Source organism: Cyphomyrmex costatus, unplaced genomic scaffold (genome assembly GCF_001594065.2).
Source record: "Cyphomyrmex costatus isolate MS0001 unplaced genomic scaffold, Ccosl1.0 scaffold193, whole genome shotgun sequence".
Taxonomy (NCBI): Eukaryota; Metazoa; Arthropoda; class Insecta; order Hymenoptera; family Formicidae; genus Cyphomyrmex; species Cyphomyrmex costatus.
In genome coordinates, this window is record NW_017275965.1 from 1636959 (window position 1) to 1659158 (window position 22200).

At 42.4% G+C, this 22200-nt stretch overlaps 1 protein-coding gene across 1 annotated transcript in view; it reads left to right on the forward strand.

The window, feature by feature from the left end:
- LOC108772949 (serine/threonine-protein kinase 17B) overlaps positions 1-22200 on the forward strand; it is a 112407-nt gene that overhangs the window by 62905 nt on the left and 27302 nt on the right. The window contains exons 2-3 of the mRNA XM_018538625.1: positions 19305-19517; positions 20709-20847. Coding sequence (XP_018394127.1) covers positions 19305-19517; positions 20709-20847 — 352 coding nt within the window. The remainder of the gene's footprint in view (positions 1-19304; positions 19518-20708; positions 20848-22200) is intronic.

Below are 22200 nucleotides of genomic sequence, written 5' to 3' on the forward strand. Positions count from 1 at the left end.
GGGGGGGGGGAATTTTTATCGGGTGGCCGAGCATAACTAAACTTTCACGCGAATCACCAGCGTAGTCGAGCCGAGTCTTGTCGAGGTGCGCGCGGCCTTTATCGTCGAGCGTGGAGCGAGCGAGTGAGCGCGAGGGTACAGCCGGCCTCCTTCGCTCCGAGCGCGAGGCACTACGTATGATATTTAACCTTCTCCGTGAACGCCCCGCGCTTGCAAAACAGGCCCGTTCTCGTTTCCCCCGGCTTCATTTTCCTCCTTTTCTCGTCTAAGATCCTTTGCTCGGTCATGCGCCGGGTGAACGACTCTCTCTCGAGCGCGCGCGCGCTCGCGCGCTCGCTAGCGAGCGAGCACGGATCGGCGTTACGATCGAATTAGCCCTTTGTGTATCCCAAGTCGTATTATCCGACTCGCGCAAAGAAGCACCGTGCGATTTCTTGTCACGATTTAGGACCCTACGCGGAGGGAAAGTCAGCTTAATAACCCTTTAATGTTATTTCTTCGTGCTCTTATACAAAGATCAGATGTGCTTAAAGCTCGGTTTAAAGCTCGAAGTTCTGTTAAGTTTGTAAAAATAGTTCGAAAATATTTGTTTTATATTCGTGCGATGCTTGGTGATAAAGTCGTTATTAACGATTATATCCGTGTAAACACTTAAATATCGTTTTACATTTCGCCGCTGTGCAAACAACGAGTTCTCTTCCAGGTGGTAGTTATAGGCTAGCTGCATCATTTGCAAACCAAATAGAACTCGGGTCAAGGAGCGGATGTTGAATTTCTCGGACGGAAGCTTTATCTTACCGATGCCGCCCCCGATGCGTACGATCTTACCGCGGAATCTCGCGCGGAATAGCGTCAACGGGATAGCGGAAAATTACTCTTCCGCAGCGTCCGCTTTACGAGTATCGTATTTCATGGGGGATTGTTACGGAATGGAATGTTATACAATCATCATATAATCGGTTCCAATATAGTGTAGAAAAAACACGGAAACAAAGGATTGCAACGAAGAAATGATTATCTAATATTGAACCGCGACTTACAATTTCTCTTGCTTTATTTCTTAGAAGTAACGATACAGCGTGATTAAAATGAAACCAGAGATAGTTCATGTAATTCCGTATTTTTCGTCTGACAAATGACGCGATTTATAAGTCGTGGTTATATTGCGAAGTATCAATTCATTTCAACTGACACCAAAATCTAACACACAAAAAATGTAATGTGTGTAATAAGTGCCTTTTTAAATATCATTACTGCATGTATAAATATGTAAATATATTTTTGTATGCAGTATAGTGTGTTACGTTTACTTGAAAAATTATAATAAATTACACACACTTGGTATTTGAAGTGTAATTACTGACGCTGAATCTCTGTAAGATCTATTTACTTCATCTACCTATAAGACTATTTAATTGAATGGCATTAATTAATTCCAAGGAATCAAAATGGCATAAAAGGAGTGGATATTATAGAAAGTATATTTTAATGAGAATAATCAAATTTATACAGATATAACGTAAAGAAGATAGAATTATATTAGACAAAGAGATTTTAAGTAGGTCCAATAGATCGACTCCGAGCAGTTAATTAAAAATAGTTTCGGAAATATATATCTTGATAGTTTCCTGCACCGCGACTTGCGTGTAGTTAACGTAACGCGATGTGGATAGAGCCTGGTTCTACGTCTAACGTGCGCGCACACGCTTCGCAGCAGCCAGTCCTTCTTAGCGGGGAGGACTTTTATCATTTTTACCCGATCAGCCGCATTCCGCAGGCGAGTCCGAGCCGCTTCATACGGGGAGACTCTTTGCGGTTGGCGCAGCGGAACTTATCTCGACGTCGTGGCCGGATAACCGCGAATGTTACGACATCGCACACACGTGATATTCCCACCCCGCATTCGGGAGAGATATGACGAGCGATCACTCGCGTGTAATCAACAACGCTAACGAGGTACGGCCTTGCTTCGGCTTGATATCGCCGATGATCTGCGCCTAACGCGACACGGCCAAGACGATCTCGTGCGTCAGTCCGATATTTCTGTGCTGTAAACTTTCGCAATTCTTCTCGAAGCTTATGCGTCTCGAGTTACAATTGTTTTCCAAGCTTTCCGCACGATAAGACGTTTGATGATAATTTTGCAAACATTATTGGAGACCCTGGATCTTGGTTCAATTTTGTTGACTTTGTACATCAGTCGGATTTTTCCCAGCTGTAAATTTTTACAATTTTCCTCGAGCCAGTCAAGAGCTTTCTAAGAGAGCTCTGCACTTGATAAAACATTTTCTCTAAATTCTTTGGAGTAAAATCTCATTCCAAAAGAGTGAAAATTCTACTGCTCTTAAAAAAGAGAGGTAGAATTTTCACTTCTTCAGGAATAAGATTTCACTCGTTTGCAATGATATTTATTCCAAAGAAATTAGAGAGTTCGACGATAATTTCGCAAGTTCTGAAGATTTGGAATCTACAATTCTTTTCCAAGATTTTTCTCGCGAGTAATGTCTCAAAGAATTTCAAAACCGTGGAATGCGAACCTTGGAGGCGCGATATAAGTCGGGTCAGAGATGTCATTGTCGGTGCGACCTCGGGGAGAAGACATCTCTGTGTTTACGGGAAGTTGCCTTTTCCTGAGCGTGCGCTTGGAGCTTGATCACAAAGAGACGATATTGCGCGAGTCAAGGATTTCGCGAAAGCAAGCACTCTCGTTGCGAAAGTTACGCTATGCAGATTCCACCTCGTACGCGACCCTGAAGCAGTGCACGGCATCCAAATGCCTGCTTAAGAGAGCTCGTCTTCTTCTCCCATTCCTTTGTTCGAGCGTGACATCCATGAAGAATCGGAAGCTGGAAGGAGGGGTTTAAGGCCAGAGGTCAAACGAAGCGCGCCGCGCCGCGCGGAAAACGAGCTTGCCTATAAAATTACCATTCCGGTACTATGCGACATTCCCTTATCGCCAACCCCCTTACCTTCCCATCTCTCTATACCAGAGCCGTTTTATTTATTTAACTGCGATTCTCGAGCGTCCGCGAGGAAATGAGACGATATAAGGGGATCACAGATCAATCGCGCGATCACGACTCCAAGATTTTTCCCCAGGTCGGTCGACGACGTTCTTATATATGCATTTGAAACTCTCTCGTAACATATCGTAATATAATATCTATCTCTGTATGAATTATACCATAGAATTAGAATATTGAGAAAATTATATAGTTTCACCATAGATACTTAAGTTTTAACTATAATTTTCTTAAAGTTATTTGCTACAGGATTATGTAAAGTTATTGCATCGATGATGAACGTCTTTGTAAATTGCCATCTGTGCCATTTGTAGCGAAAAGGGTTAAGTGGAACTTCGTCCAGATCATACAATGTAACGATCATGTGACTTCATCTCATCAGCTCGTCGCGGGACTGACTCCTTGGTGGTTTCATCACAGCAATAAGAGTAATCGATCCGTTTCATTGATGTCATGATCGCGTGACTATGTGCCAAACCGGCTCTTTACATGTTAGGAACGTGTAACTTTAATCGCGAGGTATACACGCATCAGCTATAATTATAGTGAAAGGAATAGAGATAACTATATGAGTTTAATATAACATTCCAATAATTCTTTATTGTCGCTGTATGTGATCGATGATATTTAATAGGAAAGTACGAGTGACAGCCCAATTATCGGACCGTTACAAAGTCAACGTTAATTCCACGTTGCATCCTATAGCACATTATATGCGGCAGTTATTAAAGAAAATAATGAAGTGCGATTTGTCATTTTTAGCACGATTAAATTATTATAAAACGTGAAGAAAGAAACGGAGCTTGTTGCTCTGTAGTACGGTACGATATGGCTCGAGAAAGAGAGAGAGAGAGAGAGAGAGAGAGAGAGAGAGAGAGAGAGAGAGAGAGAGAGAGAGTTTCCAACGTCAATTATATTGTTTATTAAATACAAGAGCCATCATTAGTTTGTCATTCAGTATTATTTAATTTTCCTACGCGACGACATCCTCCGATAACAATTGTCAATACGTTTGGTGCTATTAGGCAGTCCTTTAATGGCGTCACGTAATAGGTTACTATAATATACCGCTGTGACGTTCAATTACGTTCAATTATGTATTCGTGAGCATCGTAAAAGCTTAGCCATGAGGCACCATCAATCGGGCACGTCCGTTGTCGCGTGTAAGGAGACAAAACAACCGCTACGCGACACCCGACGTACTTTTTCTCGGCGTAGATCCTTGGCGAGCCGCAAACCAAGTGCGTGCGTGCGTGCGTGCGTGCGTGCGTTGCGTAACGCGGCACGCACGTCGCTAGTCTTGCGACACAATGGCGCTAACGAGCGATGATCGACCTACGGGGCTTTTGTGAGTATCCGCTTGATTCGCGGCAACGCATTTAACTCGCCAGTCGTCATTCTCAGTCTCGACGAGGCATTGCCATTCGATTCCGACGGAACTACGCTCGTGTATCCGATCGTAACGACGAGGAAGCGCGGTGAAACGATCCTTGACTGTCCAATGTTAGCGCGTTTAAAGCTCGTGCCTGTCTCTCGGAAATAGATAATAGTCATTGTTGCGGACGTTTATGGTGGTGTACCGTTTCCCCGGAGAGGTGTGCGCGGATAAATCAGCCTGGGCTGGAATACTCCGCTCTGGATCTGATTTGAATTTTTGAATCAAAAGAGAACTGTTGCGACTGAGAATAGAATATCCGTATCGCGAAAAATCAGAGTAACGTACCTCTCGCACGAAACTTTCGGCGAGATTTACGCCGCGCGTCTGCTCCCAGACCGCGCATCTCTTCCCGCTTTCGCGCCATGTAACGGCCTCCTCGCGCCTACTGAAACAGGTCCGTCGCCGCGCCGCGCCGTATGTATCTCGGGAACAGATCTCACGAGTATTAACCTGGGACGGGATATGGGGTTTGTTTTTTTTTATTCCTGCGCACACTAGACTCCACTAGAGAGTCTATCTTTCTTGCGTTTGCCAAACATCGAACATGTACCCTTAATTACCTTATCTCACTTTAATTTTCAAAAGTGAACACTAGTTCAGCCACAGAAAACAGACCTACGATTTCAGGATCCGTGGGATCGCTTCTCGAGCACGTTGCACGTAAATTCGCGCGCGTCCCCAACCCGAGAGGTCCCCCCTGATTAGAAAGGCCTCTCGCGCGCTGCACGTCGCAGCTTGCTGCGTTCCCGCGAGTACGACGTGCACGTGTGCCAGTAATATACGCGGCCACGAAGAGGTCACGACGCCACTCGTCATCAAGATGACACACAGGACACCACCTCGGCCCCTTCCTATTCTCTCGCCGGCTTATGTCTACAGAGAGATCGAGAGCCGCGAGATATTATTCGCGTTGATCAGCTCTGGAATGTTCCACTCGCGTCTGAAGCTTAAAGGTATCCGTTTGTTAAAGAGGAAATTTATTACGATTTGTGGGATAATCGTGCCACTTCGAACGCCTCCGATAGAACGAATCGAAAATAAAAGGCCGTTATAATTATCGAGTCCATATTCATTATACGTTTAGTACTTTCAACATCGATTCGTACCTGGGTAATTACGCCGTGCTAGCCGCCATTGCTCCAACGATATGCAATTAATCTCCCGTCAAAACCAGTCTTGTAGAACAGCTAGGCTCAAGTATCTTACTTTCTACACGCTCGCACAGCTACCTGCAGTAAAATTAGATACATTATCTTCCGTGTATTTTTCGAACTTCCAGTTTCAGAAAACAGCATGATATACATTCGACACTACATGTCGTCCGCGAATAACTATGTAATAAGTAACGCGACGTGTCACTTATGCAAATGTCAGTCTCCTCCTAAGCAGCAGCGATATTATCCACTAAATACGCAAATAAAATGAAAAATTTAAGTACAGGAAACAAATTTAAAATAAGATAAAAGAGAATAAGGTAAAAATGTAATGTAGGTACAACAACTCTGGATTACCGATCGTTATAGGTTTTTCTTCTCACGTCTTTGTGAGGATGTCTCTTCGCGCGTTTTGCGTTAATAATTCTGAATGAAATAAGAGTTAATAACTTAAACTGTAGATTTAGTCGTTATTCCTCTATCGCTTATTCTCTCGCTTATACTCTCACGCTCGATTAACGTGGAATCCAAGTTTCTCGGTTGAGATTCCGAGATATCCGGCGGATGCTGGACGACCTTCCTCTCGTGCTCGTGAACTCGACCGACCAATTATTGTTTATTGCCGGACGAACGACAAGCGTTCTTACGCGCTACCTACCGTGAGGATCGTGGTTAATCGCTGTGCTCGAACAACACCAATTAAGTTAATACCCCATTTAAGAATCCGGAGACTAATGGTCGAGCCTCGATACATCTCACGCAGGATGAGGATATGGCGAAATGTTCCGTGACCTACATGTCAAGTTCTTTATTGTCGTAACACTGTTGATAAAAACTGTAGTTACGATTCGACAAAATGACATATAAAACGCTTCACTACAAAGGACTTTGCTGAATTCTTCGACAGACTTGAAATTCACGTTTCAAGATTCATGGAAGCTATATCGGCAACTTTCGCAGAACAAAGTGAAACATATTGCGTGAATCTGACGTTTCAGTTTGTATTGTGGCGTTTTTTTGCTTTAATAACTACAACTATTGATCTAATCTAATTATAAAACTATTGAAAATAAAGTTCTCAATAATTAACAAAAGCTAATTAATGAGTCCGACGAAATAATACGCCGGTTTCACACCTACAGCAATCTGTGTTGTTCTTGCGTCAAGTAAGAAAATGTGAACGCGAGATGCGTGCCAAATCAAGAAAAGGAGAAGAAAAAAAAAAGAAAGAGCCACAAGAGGAGAGGACGTTGTTGCGCAACGTTGTGCAATCGGCTAACGAGCAGCGAACGCAACTGGAACGAATTTCTCCGTTGGTAGTAACGCTAAGTTCACCGTCGCACTCGTTGCACAATGGATTTGCATTCAAGAGATAAACAGAAAGAAGAGGGTACAGAGGAGAGGAGAGAGCAGCAGCAGCAGGCAGGAACGCGCCGATGAGATGGTGACGTCGTTCCTCTCCGTGCCTTAGATATCCGCTAATTTCTTTAATTACCGCCGTGGTCGGGCGTAATTAATGGCGGCCGGGGAGTAAGTCGCTCCGGTTTCCGCGTTGCGGACTATGTAATAAGGTAAACTCTCTTCCATCGACTATTTGCTGCTCGAGGCTGAGAGCTGCTCGAGAACTGAAGCAGGCTGACGCGGAAATTGCGAGCCTCGCGCGCAAAGAGACGAGCGTGTACCTCGGTTGTTTTCTCAGCGAGACGCGCGTTCGATAACGAGGATCCATGTAACAATGTGTCCCGCGGCCTATGCTCCACAGTATTAGGAGCAATCGTTCCGGAGCGAGCGATTCCGCGCGGCATGGAATTATTAATGAACACTGGGCGTTGCAATCGTGACGTCTCGACGGCAGCCTCGTTAAATCGCGAGTTGTACCGCGGTAATTACCGTGGCCGCGCGAACTTGTCTATTTGTACAATTTATTTTATATGCACGCTCATGATTAGAAGTTGTCCGATATTATCTTGTGCGAGGTGCGTGCCGAGAGCGCGCTTCTAACTGCGACGACCCAGGAAACACAGCGGTCGCGTACAATGTCGCCCGGTGTGCGAATGTCGATGACCCTCGAAGAAGGAAGAAGTGAGGAGGTGGATGGCAGGAGCGCCAGGTAGAGAACGGGAGAGAAAGAGAAAGAAAGAAAATACAAGAGAAGATGAAGTGAGAGAGAGAGAGAGAGAGAGAGAGCGATGATGCTTAGAGGAAGGAGCGAATTCTCTCTGAAGTAGGAGACAGAGAAGGAAGAAGGTTTCTGGTCGTACGAGTGGCGTCGTCGGACCAACCGACTGGCATATTTAGGCACTTAGAAGGTCTAATGGATGAATCCTTAAAGGACGATGAGACAACGATGGCGCCGGCGGCAGTTGTCTATCTCGTGTGTAACGCCGGTGTCAGCGCCGATTTCCTGGCGCGCCTCCGCACTGCAGGGCAACCAGCAGTTAATGCGCCACGGGCCCCCGCACGCCTGACCCTTGAGGGGTCGTTGATCCGCACTACGTGGTACACGTAGTTTTAATGGGCCCGCGGGGAGATTTGAGAGACGCTCCACGCTCCGTAAAACCGCGCGTTCGTGAGAACGGGACTTTCTTTCCCGGACGAAATTACAGATACACGTATATACGCGAGCGAGAAACGTTGCCACAACGATAATTCGCGATAATTAGATGCAATGACAGAAAATTCAATATTCGGAGCTGACGTCCAAAGTAACCTATAGGGGTCTGTAAGATTTATTTAATTCACAAACAGTCATTTTATTAAAATTTAATATTTTTTCCTTATTATATTGTATGTATTAATTATTATTAATTTTAAAAATATCAATTAATCACAAAGAACTAAAACGACATAATTTGTACAGAAAAGAATAAATACCTATACTAAGTATATTTTAAAAAGAATAATCCCTGCGGATATAACATAAAGAAGATTAAAGAGTGACATTTTTGACAAATAGATTTATAATTGAATCAGTCCATAATAGACCCCGTCAGCTGTGGAGGATTAATTCAGGAATTCGGTGGACATTACCAATCTCATCAACGCCGCGAGTAGAATGTAATTTAGCTTTGCGCTGAGTCGCTGCGTTAAAGCAATTTCTGCTCGAGCCATCAGATAATTCTGAACCGTTCATTGTGTCGGGCGTAGCTGCGGTCTATAATTCTTACCGCCCGGAGACATGTCAGAATTTCTACGATAACACGTGTATGTACATACTACGCTTTCTTGTATCTTAATTACGTTTCGACAATAAAATCGGTTGGTGTTTCCCAGGAACTGTCCGAGCTGATTTTTGTCCCCGCGACGTTAGACGCGCGAGAAAGAAAGGCGAGAGAGGAGATCGCGCGCAAGATAGCGAGAGCCAAGGAGCGCGCACATAGTTGTTGCACCTGTGACCGTGCAACGTATATACATGTGAATGCAGCGACATAATCTCTCCGGAGAGACGCTTTAATATGCGCGTCTCAAGTCATACGCACCCATACGAAGCACTCGCGCGAGAGACGCTACGGAGAAAGTATGTACTTTCTACAGCATCCGCGGGACTACCGCGTTAAGTCGTTGTCAAGACGCTTCCGTTTACGCGATCCCAAAAGATTCGTCGCACAAGAGTCAAGCTGTACGCCGCGTATTCTCGACGAAATAAAAATTGATTTCCCCTAATGGATATATCGATGATTTAATAGCCACGCGCGCGCGCGATACTGTTCAATTATTTTTTGCAGCGAATCAACATCGAGTCGTGATATGGGCTTAAGATTTGCACTGACACGAAAAATATCGGTGAGAAACGGTACTCGCAAATAATAACTACCGTGCCGCTGCTTAAGAGAAGCAAACATCGTGAAAGTATTGTTGTGTCACTAAATATTAAGCAAGTAAGGTACTTGTAGTCGGGCGCGCACAGTCAGTGGTAGAACGAAAGTAAGCGATTAAGGGCCCATGTTCCCTCCGACAGGAAGATCGATCTGGGTCGATTTAGGTCGGTGCCGCGAACAAGGTAAACAGGAAAAAGGGTCAGTCGAATCGGAAAGTCGTACGAGAGAGTCTCTATATACATCCCGCTCAAAATTCTCCGATGCGCAGATCCGTTAAAATGAAATCGGATAGAAACAGATTTTTTTTAGTATTAGACTGTTCACTTCGTCGCCGTGTCGAGCAATGCCTCCGCGATATAAGTGAAGCTCCTATCTCCACTCACATACATATATAAATCCAGAGTTGCCACAATACTTAGAAAATATATATCAGGGAAATTAATTTTAAAGAAGTTTCATCACATCCACGCAGTTTTGACATACGTGTGTATCATATAGGTGGACCAAAAACAAGAACAATTCAGAATCACTTATGTCTTTCTGTCACATGCAAAATAATCGAAGTTAGTAGTTATAGTATGTTATAGAAGTCTGTGTGGTAGAAGTCTGTGACATGCAATTCGCCGCGAGTCAAATACACCCGCCAGATGTTCCGCGGAAACGGGAAACGGCAACGAGTTTCTTTGATCGCGGAAGCACGGCAACGGAACGATCGAGCTTCCTTCGGTGACGACTCTTTGTGGTTCAGAGAGCTCGTAAAGCGCTCGATGGTTTCTGCGGAAGGAAGAAACTGCGAGAGGAGAGAGGAGGAGAGGAGGAGGAAGTACGCCGCGGTGCTAGGTCGTTTTGATTCCTGGGGCGTAAAATTAGGCCTTCGCCATTGTGGACACGAACGGTGGTTCCTCTCCTTCTCCTCCGGATTTCCTTTCCCTTCTCGGAAAGCCTCGAGCTTCCTGGGGGTCGTAAGCGCGCGCGCGGATCGGACCTCCTCGGAGAGGCCACTTTCTTGCCGCGTGCAGGTATGCCGGCGGACGCTTGATGATGTTAACATCGCAAAAAGGGCCCCGACTTGCTAGAGATCCATCTTCGCTTCTTACGGAAGTCACGGGACGTCGTTAAAAATCGGTAGATGCGCGGTAAATATAGTAGCGCGGAATGATGCGGCGACTTCTCGAGAGATAGGGACTCCGTAGAAGCACGCGAGCGATTCAGAGGGGGGAGATTAACTCTGTTTCTTGATCTCCCACATTCTGAACTCAATCCAGTTTTGTACCTGAGTAACTCCCTTACCACGATACGGATCCACCTTGGATAAGGTATCCACCTTGCAATTCACAACGTACGCCCATTCTACAATTGCGTAAGCGTAGTTGTAAGTGGTCGTAGTTGTAAGAATTGACCAATCACATACAGAGAAGAATATGTGGTTGGATTAGTCACGAGTCTGATTGGAAATGGACAAATCAAAATTTTATGGTTAAATCTACTAGAATTCTAGTTACTGGAATTCTGATTGATATAATCAGAATTTTCTGGTTGGTCCATTTTTAACCAGACGATTTTCTCAGTGTACAGTTGAATGTTCTTCTCATAATCAGCTATGATTGGTAAATCTTTACAATTACAACTACGCTTACGCAATTGTAGAAAATGGATTTTACATAAATAGCTCTCGTACAACTGTTAATCTCGCAAGTGTTGTAAGCGCAATTTTCGCAACCGTCAATGAATTTTAATGAAACGTAAACCGTTGCTTTTCGGAAAGAAACCGTAAACCGTAGGATGTTCGCAACATCGAGCGGTCGACCCGGCAAATCGATGGTAATGATAGACGCTAGAGAAGCGCGAAGACGAAAGGGAAGTCGGTAGTCGTGATGATGTTTTGCTAGCCGGGGGTCATCCTTAAAAGCGAGGGCTCTCATCCTTAAAGACGCCGGGCTTAAACGCGTTCATGGCTACCGCTCAGTAACGCTCCTTACACGGACAAGCGGCGGAGATGAGGGGGCGTTTCGAGCTCGTGAAAAGCGCTCTTGGAGGATCACGGGTGCCATTAGCTACGCGGTAGTCTTTAAGCCGCCGCCGATCGGCTGGCACGGCGATCGACACATCAAAGAAGGGAATTTGCTAAATTAAAGACTTACCGACTATCGAACACTATGTTCTATGCTGCGTTTTTCGCGCACTTTGAGAAGTCACACCGTTGTACGATCTTTGATCCACGGCGGTAAATTCTTTCGTGAGCTTAGTTAGCCGTGCCCTCAGTCGTTTCCGTTAATTTTGCTTCAGTCGATACACCCGTTGACGAACCACCATGCTCGCGGAATCGCAAGCTCGCTTCAACGATAATGCATTCTGGAATCCGTTCCTTATATACCGCATCTTCTCGTTGGTTAATGAGCTGCTTTAGTCAGGATCGGAATGAGAAGATACGATAGCTCGTGTATCCTTTCTTATTCGAGAATATCTCTTATTATATGCATTATTTATTCCGCAATAGTCCGTTAATTACGGCGAGTAACATAATTATCGTTGCAAATATCGTCTTTCTGTTCCGCAAGCAAAGTGATTTGCGAAAGTATTATGTATAAGATTCAATTTCTTGTATGGTGCACGTTGCATACAAAATCGATAAATTGTATTAAGAATTAGAGACAGTTGAAATATTGCACTTCTTCGTTTTGTTGCGAACGAGAAATTGCGGACGACGATTTCTCCGTGGAAATGCAAAGTAACGTTGCGAGCAGGTAGCGGAGCCGTATTAATTCCCGCATCGGGCAGAACCCTGCGGGAATATTCCGCGAGTTCGCGAGTGTTCGAAATAGCGCTCGATAAACTCGTAACATGGGAAAACATCGCGCTCTCGTGGAGAAGCACATGTCCCCGATAAGATCTACAGTATACCCGGGTTGATTGAAATTACATTCCCCGGAATGAAATGCTCGCTGTAGCGGAAAGTAATAAAATTTTTCCTAGCTCCTCAAAGTGCTCGACGATGTACAGCGATGATACGTTGCTGCATGATGTGTATTCCGCGCGTTATCAAAGATATTCCTAAAGATCTATCTCGCAATCTGCGATCTGTAATTCGTCGAATCGAAAATTGTCGACTATTCCTGGACTAAGCTTACTCTTAATAGGTCTGGTTCTTTAGCTTAACTAGTGTATACTTTTTTACACTTAACCTTTAAGTAGATAGATGATTTAAAGATGCGGTAAGGCAAAAGTACTCAGAACACTCTAAAAACAACTTTCATTTTGCAGTTAATATTTTTTATTAGGATATTATGTTATAGTTATTAAAAAAAATTACATTAGTTATATTTTTATAAGATTAAAGAAAAACAATGAATTTTAAGATCGACTATGAACGATGCTTTTTATTTTTCTCGTCACTTAAAGTGTCACTTAAAATTTATCTACTCGCTTAAAGATTGAAATGAAATTGATATTACGCTTGATATTTGGGACAAGTGAGAAGGAAAGTTCCGGAGCAAGTCCATTTCAGCAATAGAAAACAAACTTAATGAGAGGAGTCTGAAGAAGCTCACGCGTGACTACCTTCGTGGGATTTCTCCGTGATGGCGCGAAGCGGCGACGATATACTTGGTCAAGGTTAATGACGCTTGCGTATTTAGCCATGACCTTGGTAAAGGATCGAGATGGAAACCTCGACCCGTCCGATCGTACTCTCAAGCCCTCGGCGTATCCTCCTGCCTGTCACGACCGTGACTTTCCTCGGATTTCACCCGTCCGAGCCCGCAAAGTGGTCGTCGCATGTGGAGAACTAAGCGAAGGCTAATGACGACGGGAGTGTTGCATTGCGAGTTGCAACACTCCCCACGGGAAAGATGCCGTGGAAAGAAATCAGGTTAACCTCTCGAGCCTCTCGTCGTGCTTGCACCTGTAATAGATCACGAGAATTTTCACTCTGGCAGATGCAGCTTAATGAGAGAAAGAGAGAGAGAGAGAGCGGCTAGAACCTCTCTGGGAACCTTTCGAGATCCACGACGCATGTTGATAAATAGTTTGAAATAGTTTGCCCGTGATTAACCCTCGACTATAGCAACGGATCATCTGAAGCCAAAGAGAAAATTTTAGTTGATTATACAATCTATACGATTAGTACTGTAGTTCTACGTAAATTATAGATAGAAAAACTTGGAACCTGTCTCTATCAGTTGCTGTAAAGCGGAGGTTCTCTTACACAGTCTGTACTTCAAACAGGACGCTTTAGAACGCTTAGGTGTAATAATCATATCAGTTGTAAGTGAGGGTTAAGTCTATATCTTGAAGGTAGGCAAAAATTTGCCTGAATTCTTTTATTTTATATAATAAATTATTATCTACATATTAAGGGGAACCCCCCCTTTATATAAATCGTGAAAGTTAGCATTAAATCGACCTTAACGCCGATTGCAATAAAGTGGCTCGCCAATTAATAGATTGGTACTTAACACCAATCGTAACCAGGCGTTATTACTCGCACGCGAACGTAATCTTGCAACGTTCAATCGGGTTATTGGCCGCGGTAACGAGATACAATCTTAATCTCGCTCGAACGGATTATGCGTTGACCCTATTAATGACACGAATAGCCGATGATATCGAAGGTCTTTAGTTTGAATCGGCTGCAGCTAGCCTGGCGTTAAATTACATCTGCAGATTGCACGAGAGACGTATGTAAACGCTAATAGAAGTCGTAATCTTTTGCTAACCGGCCACTCTCGGTCACATTATGTCGAATTTATATTTGCGTTCGATACTGCTGATTAGACTTTCCTAAGAGCGCTTTTGCATATCTCGTTTCGCTCCGGAAAAAGTTTCGAAATTTTAAGGGAATAACGATCATACTTCGCGAGTCATTCGAGAAACACGTTTCTTCAAGCCGAAGTCGTCATGGAGAGTTTCCATGCGTGGCAACAAAGGGCTTCATTACCGCGTCTCATCTTCGCCGATCTCGTCATTACGTACCACTCGGCTCTGAAGCCGGCGAAGGCAACGCGATGACGAGGACGTTCCCGCGAGGTCGATGCCGCAGCGCGCAAAAAAAAGGGAAATCGTTTTTCAATTTCCACGTTAGACCGTGAGCTAATGCAACGCGGATTTCCGTTTAACTGTCCGAATTGATTATCTGTTAACAGAATAATATGAGAAACTTGAGAGAAATGGAAGTTTAAAACATTTGTCCGACCTCACTTTGTTTTTTATTCAAAAGAGAGATTTCTTTATATTTTGAAAACACACCACTTGGTAAATCATTTAAACTTTTTGTTTGTCATTTTGAAAGCAGCGTTTACTGTATAAATGCGGTTGGACGATCTAAAGTTTCCGCAGCTAACACCTGCGTACCTGTGAGAGGAATTTTGTAAGCGCAAGAGTCACAGTAGATAGTCGGGTGACAGCTGCAAAGGACAGGTGGAGGAGTCGAATCGCAATTTCAAAATTTATGCAATCCGAACCCGACCAACTTCTACTCGCTAGATTAGTGCTATTGCCGCCTTGCAGATGCGGCCGTCGCGGCATAAAAAATCCAATAATTTAAGTAATATCAAAAAATTTACACCTGTCGTTTCATTAGAGAAGCTATACTTGGAATCGTTATCTCATTATAGATTTTATAAACGAAATAATATGATGTACATGTAGAATTAAACCGGATGGCAAATAGCTTCGCGATCGTTCGAATTCTTGCATATACAGAAACGGGTTTAAATTATAAATTTCAAACTAATGAGTTACAATATTCCTGGAAATAAATACAAGCGGATGATACGTTGGCAAACGGACTCGTTGCGTGCGAAACGAATGGCAATTAACAGCTCTCTTCGCTGTCAACGAAATCATATTCAGATGTTGTTTCTTGCGAGCTCGCGACAATTTCCTTCGCCGCCGTCTCGATTCGATTGCTTCGCGCAAGCAGCAGAGATTCCGTCTTTAATCGAAGCGGCGAGAAGAAGCGAGAAGAAACTTGTCTTCGGCGAACGAATTACGGGAGATCGTAATAATCGGTGGTTTTAACCCAGGCTCCCGTTCGCCGCGGAGTGCTAATCTCCAGGTGCGACGGAGCCATTAGGCGACGCTACTACGATAATAATAATCCCCGTCGTTGTCAACATTGCGATGCCGGATTTACAGTTGTGGTCATTAAACGGCGACGGAAATTACGAGCGATCCTTCTTCCCAGAATGCTGCAGTTTCTTATCCACCGCCGATGATATCCCGATTCGCTACAGCTTATCACTCGCTGATGCGACAGCTTTTCGCGGAAGTGAATCTCGCGCCCACCACTTTTATTCTCTCTTCCCAAGGGCTGGAGGAGGGGAGACTTTGATGGGACGACTCAAGGCCGTCGTTCGTGTGGAGTTTAGCGACTTCTCTTTCGCGTCATCGTGATTATGCCTTTCGCGACGTGCGAGGAGTTGCGATACGTGATACGATCGCCGGATATAACGGTTCCCGAACGTGTTTTCCCGATTAAACGCGTGTATATGTATATACACATATATATATATCATATATGTATCTATGATGTGGAAACTGGTATAGATAGCTCGACGAGCTCGCTTAGCGATGAAATCGATACGATCTCCGCAGTCTTCTCTCACGAATGGAACGCGGTAATATTTTCAGATATCCGTTTTGCCTTTCAACTATGTTACTTTCAAAAATTCTGCCTAATTACATTCCTCTTAACGCGCTAAATTGCATATATCGTGAAATGTGCATGAGTCGCAGTTAGCGTCCCTCCGAGCAGAGAAGTCGTCGCGTGGAACGAGAAAAAAAAACTTGCGATGTCTGTCAGAGATTAGATCGCTAATTGATCAGAGAGGAAATCTTGAAATCGCGAGACGATCGTTGACCCGCATCTTATATCGTGCTCGATAATCAGCATGATCATGAAAACGACTATGTTGCGGCGCGTGTTCTACTCATCTTTGTTCATCCAGGGAGACACGTTAACTTTGCCTCTGTATAACAACCAATAATTAGAACGAGATAACAACCCCGATAAAAGACGATTATTTGCTCTTAGTCGCGCTTACATTTACCAACCTACATATCAATAAGATAAATATAAATAAATTAATAAGAAAGGTATGATCAGTTTTATACATATTATTATTATTGATTAATAATTAGTAACATTATAAAAGAAACTAGTATCTTTGTGAAACTTTATTTTGTAGATGATCGAAAAATATTGATAAAATCCCGTGACTGCTTCCTCTGCCTCTGCCGTTGTCTTAAAATCTCCGAGAAACATTAGAAATTCATCAAGAAACTCTATGAGCGGCAAAAATGAGTGCAATTTTTTTACAAGAAATCTTTAGTTTTTAATGTTAATTCTAAACTTAATTTTATACATAACGATTTCTTACTTTTGCGCAAAACACGCGGTAGCATCGCTTAAGTAAAAAGAGTGTGAGAAGGGTTATATAGTATATTATATTGACGCGCGACTTCCATCCCATTCCCCATCATTGCGCTCTGTGGGATACCGCCGGATGATACAATGGCCACTAATGATGCTTACTTTGATGGCTGTCGAGCGGTCCTTTCGTGCCATCTATCCCTTGACCCGGTGACCATCTCTCACCGTCGCCTTTAACGGACCTCCGAAAAATATTTTTCCTCGCACGAGTGCCGCGTCCCTTTCTCTTTGTCCCTTAAGCGAACACACTTTCCCATTTTTGGACATAATGGATCGACGCTTCCCAGCAGGCAAGCGTTTTGTCTTGTACGCGCATTGATTTCCCTTTCGGTCGCTGTATCTACATTTATCATGTCGCCAATCCTTCCTGTAGGTTACGCATCAAGAATTAGACGTGGGAACGAATAATCGTCTCGCTTGAGAACGGTGACATATACTCGTACGTTACACGCTGTATCAGTCTTATGAAATAAGATTCAGAAATAGGAAAATGGGTGTCGCGTTCTCTCGTGTCTCGTGTCGACGCCAAAGCTCTCCGTTTCCGAGGAATGCGCGCGGGGCACTTCCTCGAGCGCGCGGCAAGCTCTTTATGTAATAATACGCACAAGTGCTTTCACTACCGCTGCTCGAATTTAGGCCCGTGAGCATATAGGTGCATTGCCCTAGCGAGTTCACTTTCTAGTGGTTGTTAGATCGTCGGATTACAGCGGGCTCGCGCTCGCGTGGGATAGCACTTCGCGCGCGCGTGCCCGATTCTCACACATTTCGATGCTCGCCAAACATTTATTCGTATCAACGAAGAAAGCGCCTCGAAGATACTTCGGTAACTCTGTTATCTAACGGCTGCACTTATAAACACAATATAATTTGCGAATTGCGCGAATTGTATACACGTAACTCTTTCGGAGCTTATGCAATCTTGTGACATCAAAGTTGATAACGGCATTATTACGAGCATACCGCTCGTATTGTTACGCGTGAAAATATCGTTCCGTGGAAAAAATGTATAGCTGGTCTGCACTGTGTTACATTTCGTGTCACTACGATTTAATCTATCGTATTTCTTATTATAGATATACACTCGATACATATAGCATACATTTTGTATGTAGGACGTCCTCGCTCTCCACGTAATTGGTGGTATAAAGTTTTGCAATCAAATCGATATCCCCGTTACGTTACGCGGAAACGTTTAATTTCACAAATCAATCTCCAATTCTCGATCGCAGTTTGTTGCCATTCTATTTGAATTTATGATAGCGATACGTTGAAAAAATTGAAAGTTTCGAGACTTCATTGTGATATTACATGTCGTGTTGCTTCGCGCGTTTTGCTTCGTTCTTTGGTGGATTGTGCGACACGAATGTGCAACCACCGTAATGTTTTAACGCGGCAGAATGAAAAAGAGGTGATTTTTCCGCGAAGAAAATCATTCGGCGTGCCTCGTTCTCTGTAATCAGGAAAGCATAAGGGAGGAACGAAGCGCGTTATTAACGGAAAAAGTGAAAGCTACGGATTATTTTGTGTGGGTGTCCGACTTCCTCGTATGATATTGTGTTATTTGCTCTTGCCTTTTCTAACGTCTTTATTAGCGATGCCGGCCGGTGGAAACGAATTACAGCAATCGCTGATGGTGCGGACATACGCCAATCGTCCATAAAGTCTCGTGATTACACCTAAAGTTATGAAACTTAATTATTCGCTCAGCGAGACTGGAACATTTATACTTCGCGCAATTAACGTTTTAAGGCTTCTGTTCACTCATACATAACTATTTCAGGTTATGACATCAGAAGCGAGAAAATACAATAAATATTTTTGTAAATTACGTTTGAATAGAAATATTTTTCGATAAAACAATAAATTTGTACTCGATAAATATCGATAACTTCTTGTTTTATATTTATGTTTTGAAAAGATATTAAATCAAGATTTATTTCTATATTATTGGATATTAATTTAACAATTTGTTAAACTTATTTCATTTTTATACATAATTTATTTCAGTATATACGAAAGGAGAGTTTTCAATATATATATATATATTTTACAAGTTGATTCTATCGATTGTAAGTGTCGTTTTATTGAAATATTTTAAATTTTGATATTAACCTATTTTGCTAGAATTTTTATTGTGTATGTTCTCATTTCTGAGGTTACAATCTTGCATAAAAATGGTGAGAGAATGAAGTCTTAATGAACGATCGCGCGAATGAATACGGTTGCAGACTGGTCGAATTATAAAAATTTAGTACAGTCATTCACTTCTGAAAGATTTCGATTTAGAATTACAAATGTGCTTATAAATACTGCCATTGTATTTTATATGTCTATTATATGTTACGTTTTGCTTCTCGGGTTCTTCGCTAGTATATCTTGTTTTGATTTTTTGTATGCGACGTGATATTAAGATTAATGTACGATGTATTTCTTCCTCAGAGGTAAATACGCAACGGTGAGGAGATGCCGCGAGAGATCCAGCGGCAGGCAGTGGGCTGCCAAGTTTCTGAGGAAGCGACGGCGGGCCCAGGAGCTCAGAGCGGAAGCGCTTCACGAGGTCGCCGTGCTGGATGCCGCGGCCCATTGTTCTCGTCTCGTCTCCCTTCATCAGGTCTTTGAGACCAACACCGAGATGGTGCTCGTCCTCGAGCTGTAAGTACAAGGACGTTTCTCAATCGCTTGTGTGTAGTTTCTCTCGTTGGATCATGTTGAACGTATCCTTCGAATACAAAATAACGTTTATCGTTTGTCGTGAATAGTAAAAGAGAGGTAGTCTATATGTGCATGAAGTTAGCACCGCCATTTTGAAAAAAAATAAAATAAATAAAATTTGTGCTGAATTGTGCTAGATTTGTGCTACATTGTGCCGCAAGAATTAATGACATAACTCAAAAAACAAAGCGTTAAATTGAAAAAAAAAACGTTTTTTTCGCCAGCACTCAGATATACTGTATCGATCACATGAAAGCACTACAAACCCGATTATGGCAGAAATTTATGGGCAAAAAACCGAACACGGAGGGAAAAACTATTTTTAGTCATAACTTTTGGTGTTATGAAAGAACGGCTGAAATCTTTGCGGCACAATGTAGCACAAATCGAGCACAACTCCGCACAATGTTTATTTTGCCGATTAAACAAAATGGCGGTGCTGGCGAAAAAAACGTTTTTTTCAATTTAACGCTTTGTTTTTTGAGTTATGTGACATAACTTATGTCATTAATTCTTGCGGCACAATGTAGCACAAATCTAGCACAATTCAGCACAAATTTTATTTTATTTTTTTTTCAAAATGGCGGTGCTAACTTCACGCACATATAGTCTATTGTTTAGATTGGTGATTCGCAACCTGAGGTCTACCGATTCAAAGCTGAAAGTATAAGAAAAATTTTTCCTATTTATTACATAAACATTAACGCGACCAGCAAGAGTAATAGTAATGTAATCGAACTATATAAATTTTCAGTATATATCGAAACACGGTCGTACTTAAAGATTTAAAAAGATTGAGTATCACTGATTTAGATAGATTATTTATTTGTGCCGTGACGAAAATCGAAATAAAATTATATGATGGACACCGACAATACGGTAACTTTCTATATATGTCGTAACAACTGTTAATTGCTCCAAAGTAGGACAGAAGTGTAAATTTGTGATTTAAGCGTACGTCGCTAGCGGTATCAGTCATAAAAATACGTTGCGCTGATTCGCCCAACACGTAGCGTGCTGTGTAAATTTGAATGAATTTATGGAACAAACCGACGCGTGAAAAAGTATATTTACATGCTAAGCGTAAATATTGTGCAAGTTGTCCGAGACAGGTAATGTTTATTGTGACAGGGCTCCTGGCGGCGAATTACAAATGATACTCGACCGAGACGAAGTTCCAGAGGAACGGCAGGTCGCCAGATTACTGAAGCAGATTTTGGACGGGATAGCCTTTCTGCATTCCCTGAACGTGGCTCACCTCGACATCAAGGTAAGTGTTTTCAAACACTCGAAACTACGTTTATATGGTAAAGGCGGGCCTAACGCCGACCGGCTGGCCAAGGTGTGGCTGTTAACATCCAAAATTGCATTCGTGTCAAAGGGATATAAATATATCCAGCGTATCGCGATTTCTTTCTGAGAAGAGAAAAGTTATTTAATTATAGTATTAATTTTACTGTTTTTTTTTTTTTTTAAATAACGCTTGCAATTCTCAATAATGTTGAATAATAACTTCCTTGTCCGACTTTGAACGTGGATTGAAAAATGATCCCGGACGAGTGTTTTGTGCAGGATTTCATCAGTGTTTCATTATAGTCTTATACGCACTGTTAAACATCAAAGGAGCAATGGTAATCCAATTCTGTGAATTAAATAGCATTTTGTTATTTTTAACTTATTCAAAAATATAAATCAATCCATTTTGTGGTTGAATTACTTAATTTCAAAGCAAACGTTTATATATTAACTCTCTAGAAATAAATCAGTGACTTTAGTACTATGTTTATAACTGATGTAGCACACACACACACACACAAATATTTACTCTTTTTCAATAACATACTGAGTAACGTACTACAGTTAGTAACACATCATACTGATTCATTTTTAGAGATTATGATTTTCTACAAATTTAATCTACAGAAAATCATAAAAGTGAATCATTATTACTGAAAAGACAGTAAATATTTGCTTAATTACATCAGTTATAAGTGTAGCAGTAAAATCAGTGATAATACACTTTTAGAGAGTATAATTTTAGTAAATAATGAACTGATTAATTTGAGTCTTTAATACATTTTCTTAAGTACAATTATTTAACTCCACTGTTTTAGTTAAATTAATGACATGTTGATGAGCAGTGGCTATCTATAGAATAAATGATTAAAAAAGTAACACAAATTGTGGGTATAATTGACCTTTTGAATTTAACAGTGTATGTCAGAGTTTTATCAGCGATAATAAATTCCTCCGGGTAACGTTCACTTTTGCGACGACTGCAAGATTGGGGAATAACCCGTAAAAACGCGAGCGAGATACTCGCCGTGATTCGCCTCTTCGGTATATCTCTAGACGTTAAAAATAACAAGCCAGGCACGATAACGGACGAAGATTGTCGCTCGTGCAAATAATTCTTATCTCGTTTTTCCGGCAGAGGAGCGCAAAGAGAACAGAATGCTTCACCTGAGGCGTCTTTTGGCGCGCGGCAGGTAACTGCAAATTATCACGATGGAAACAATAATATGAAAGAGTTGGCGATTTGTTCGATGCGATAAAGATAATTTTTATGAAGAACGATATCTCGAAAAAGACGAGGTGCACTTCTGAGTTTTATCAGTGAAAT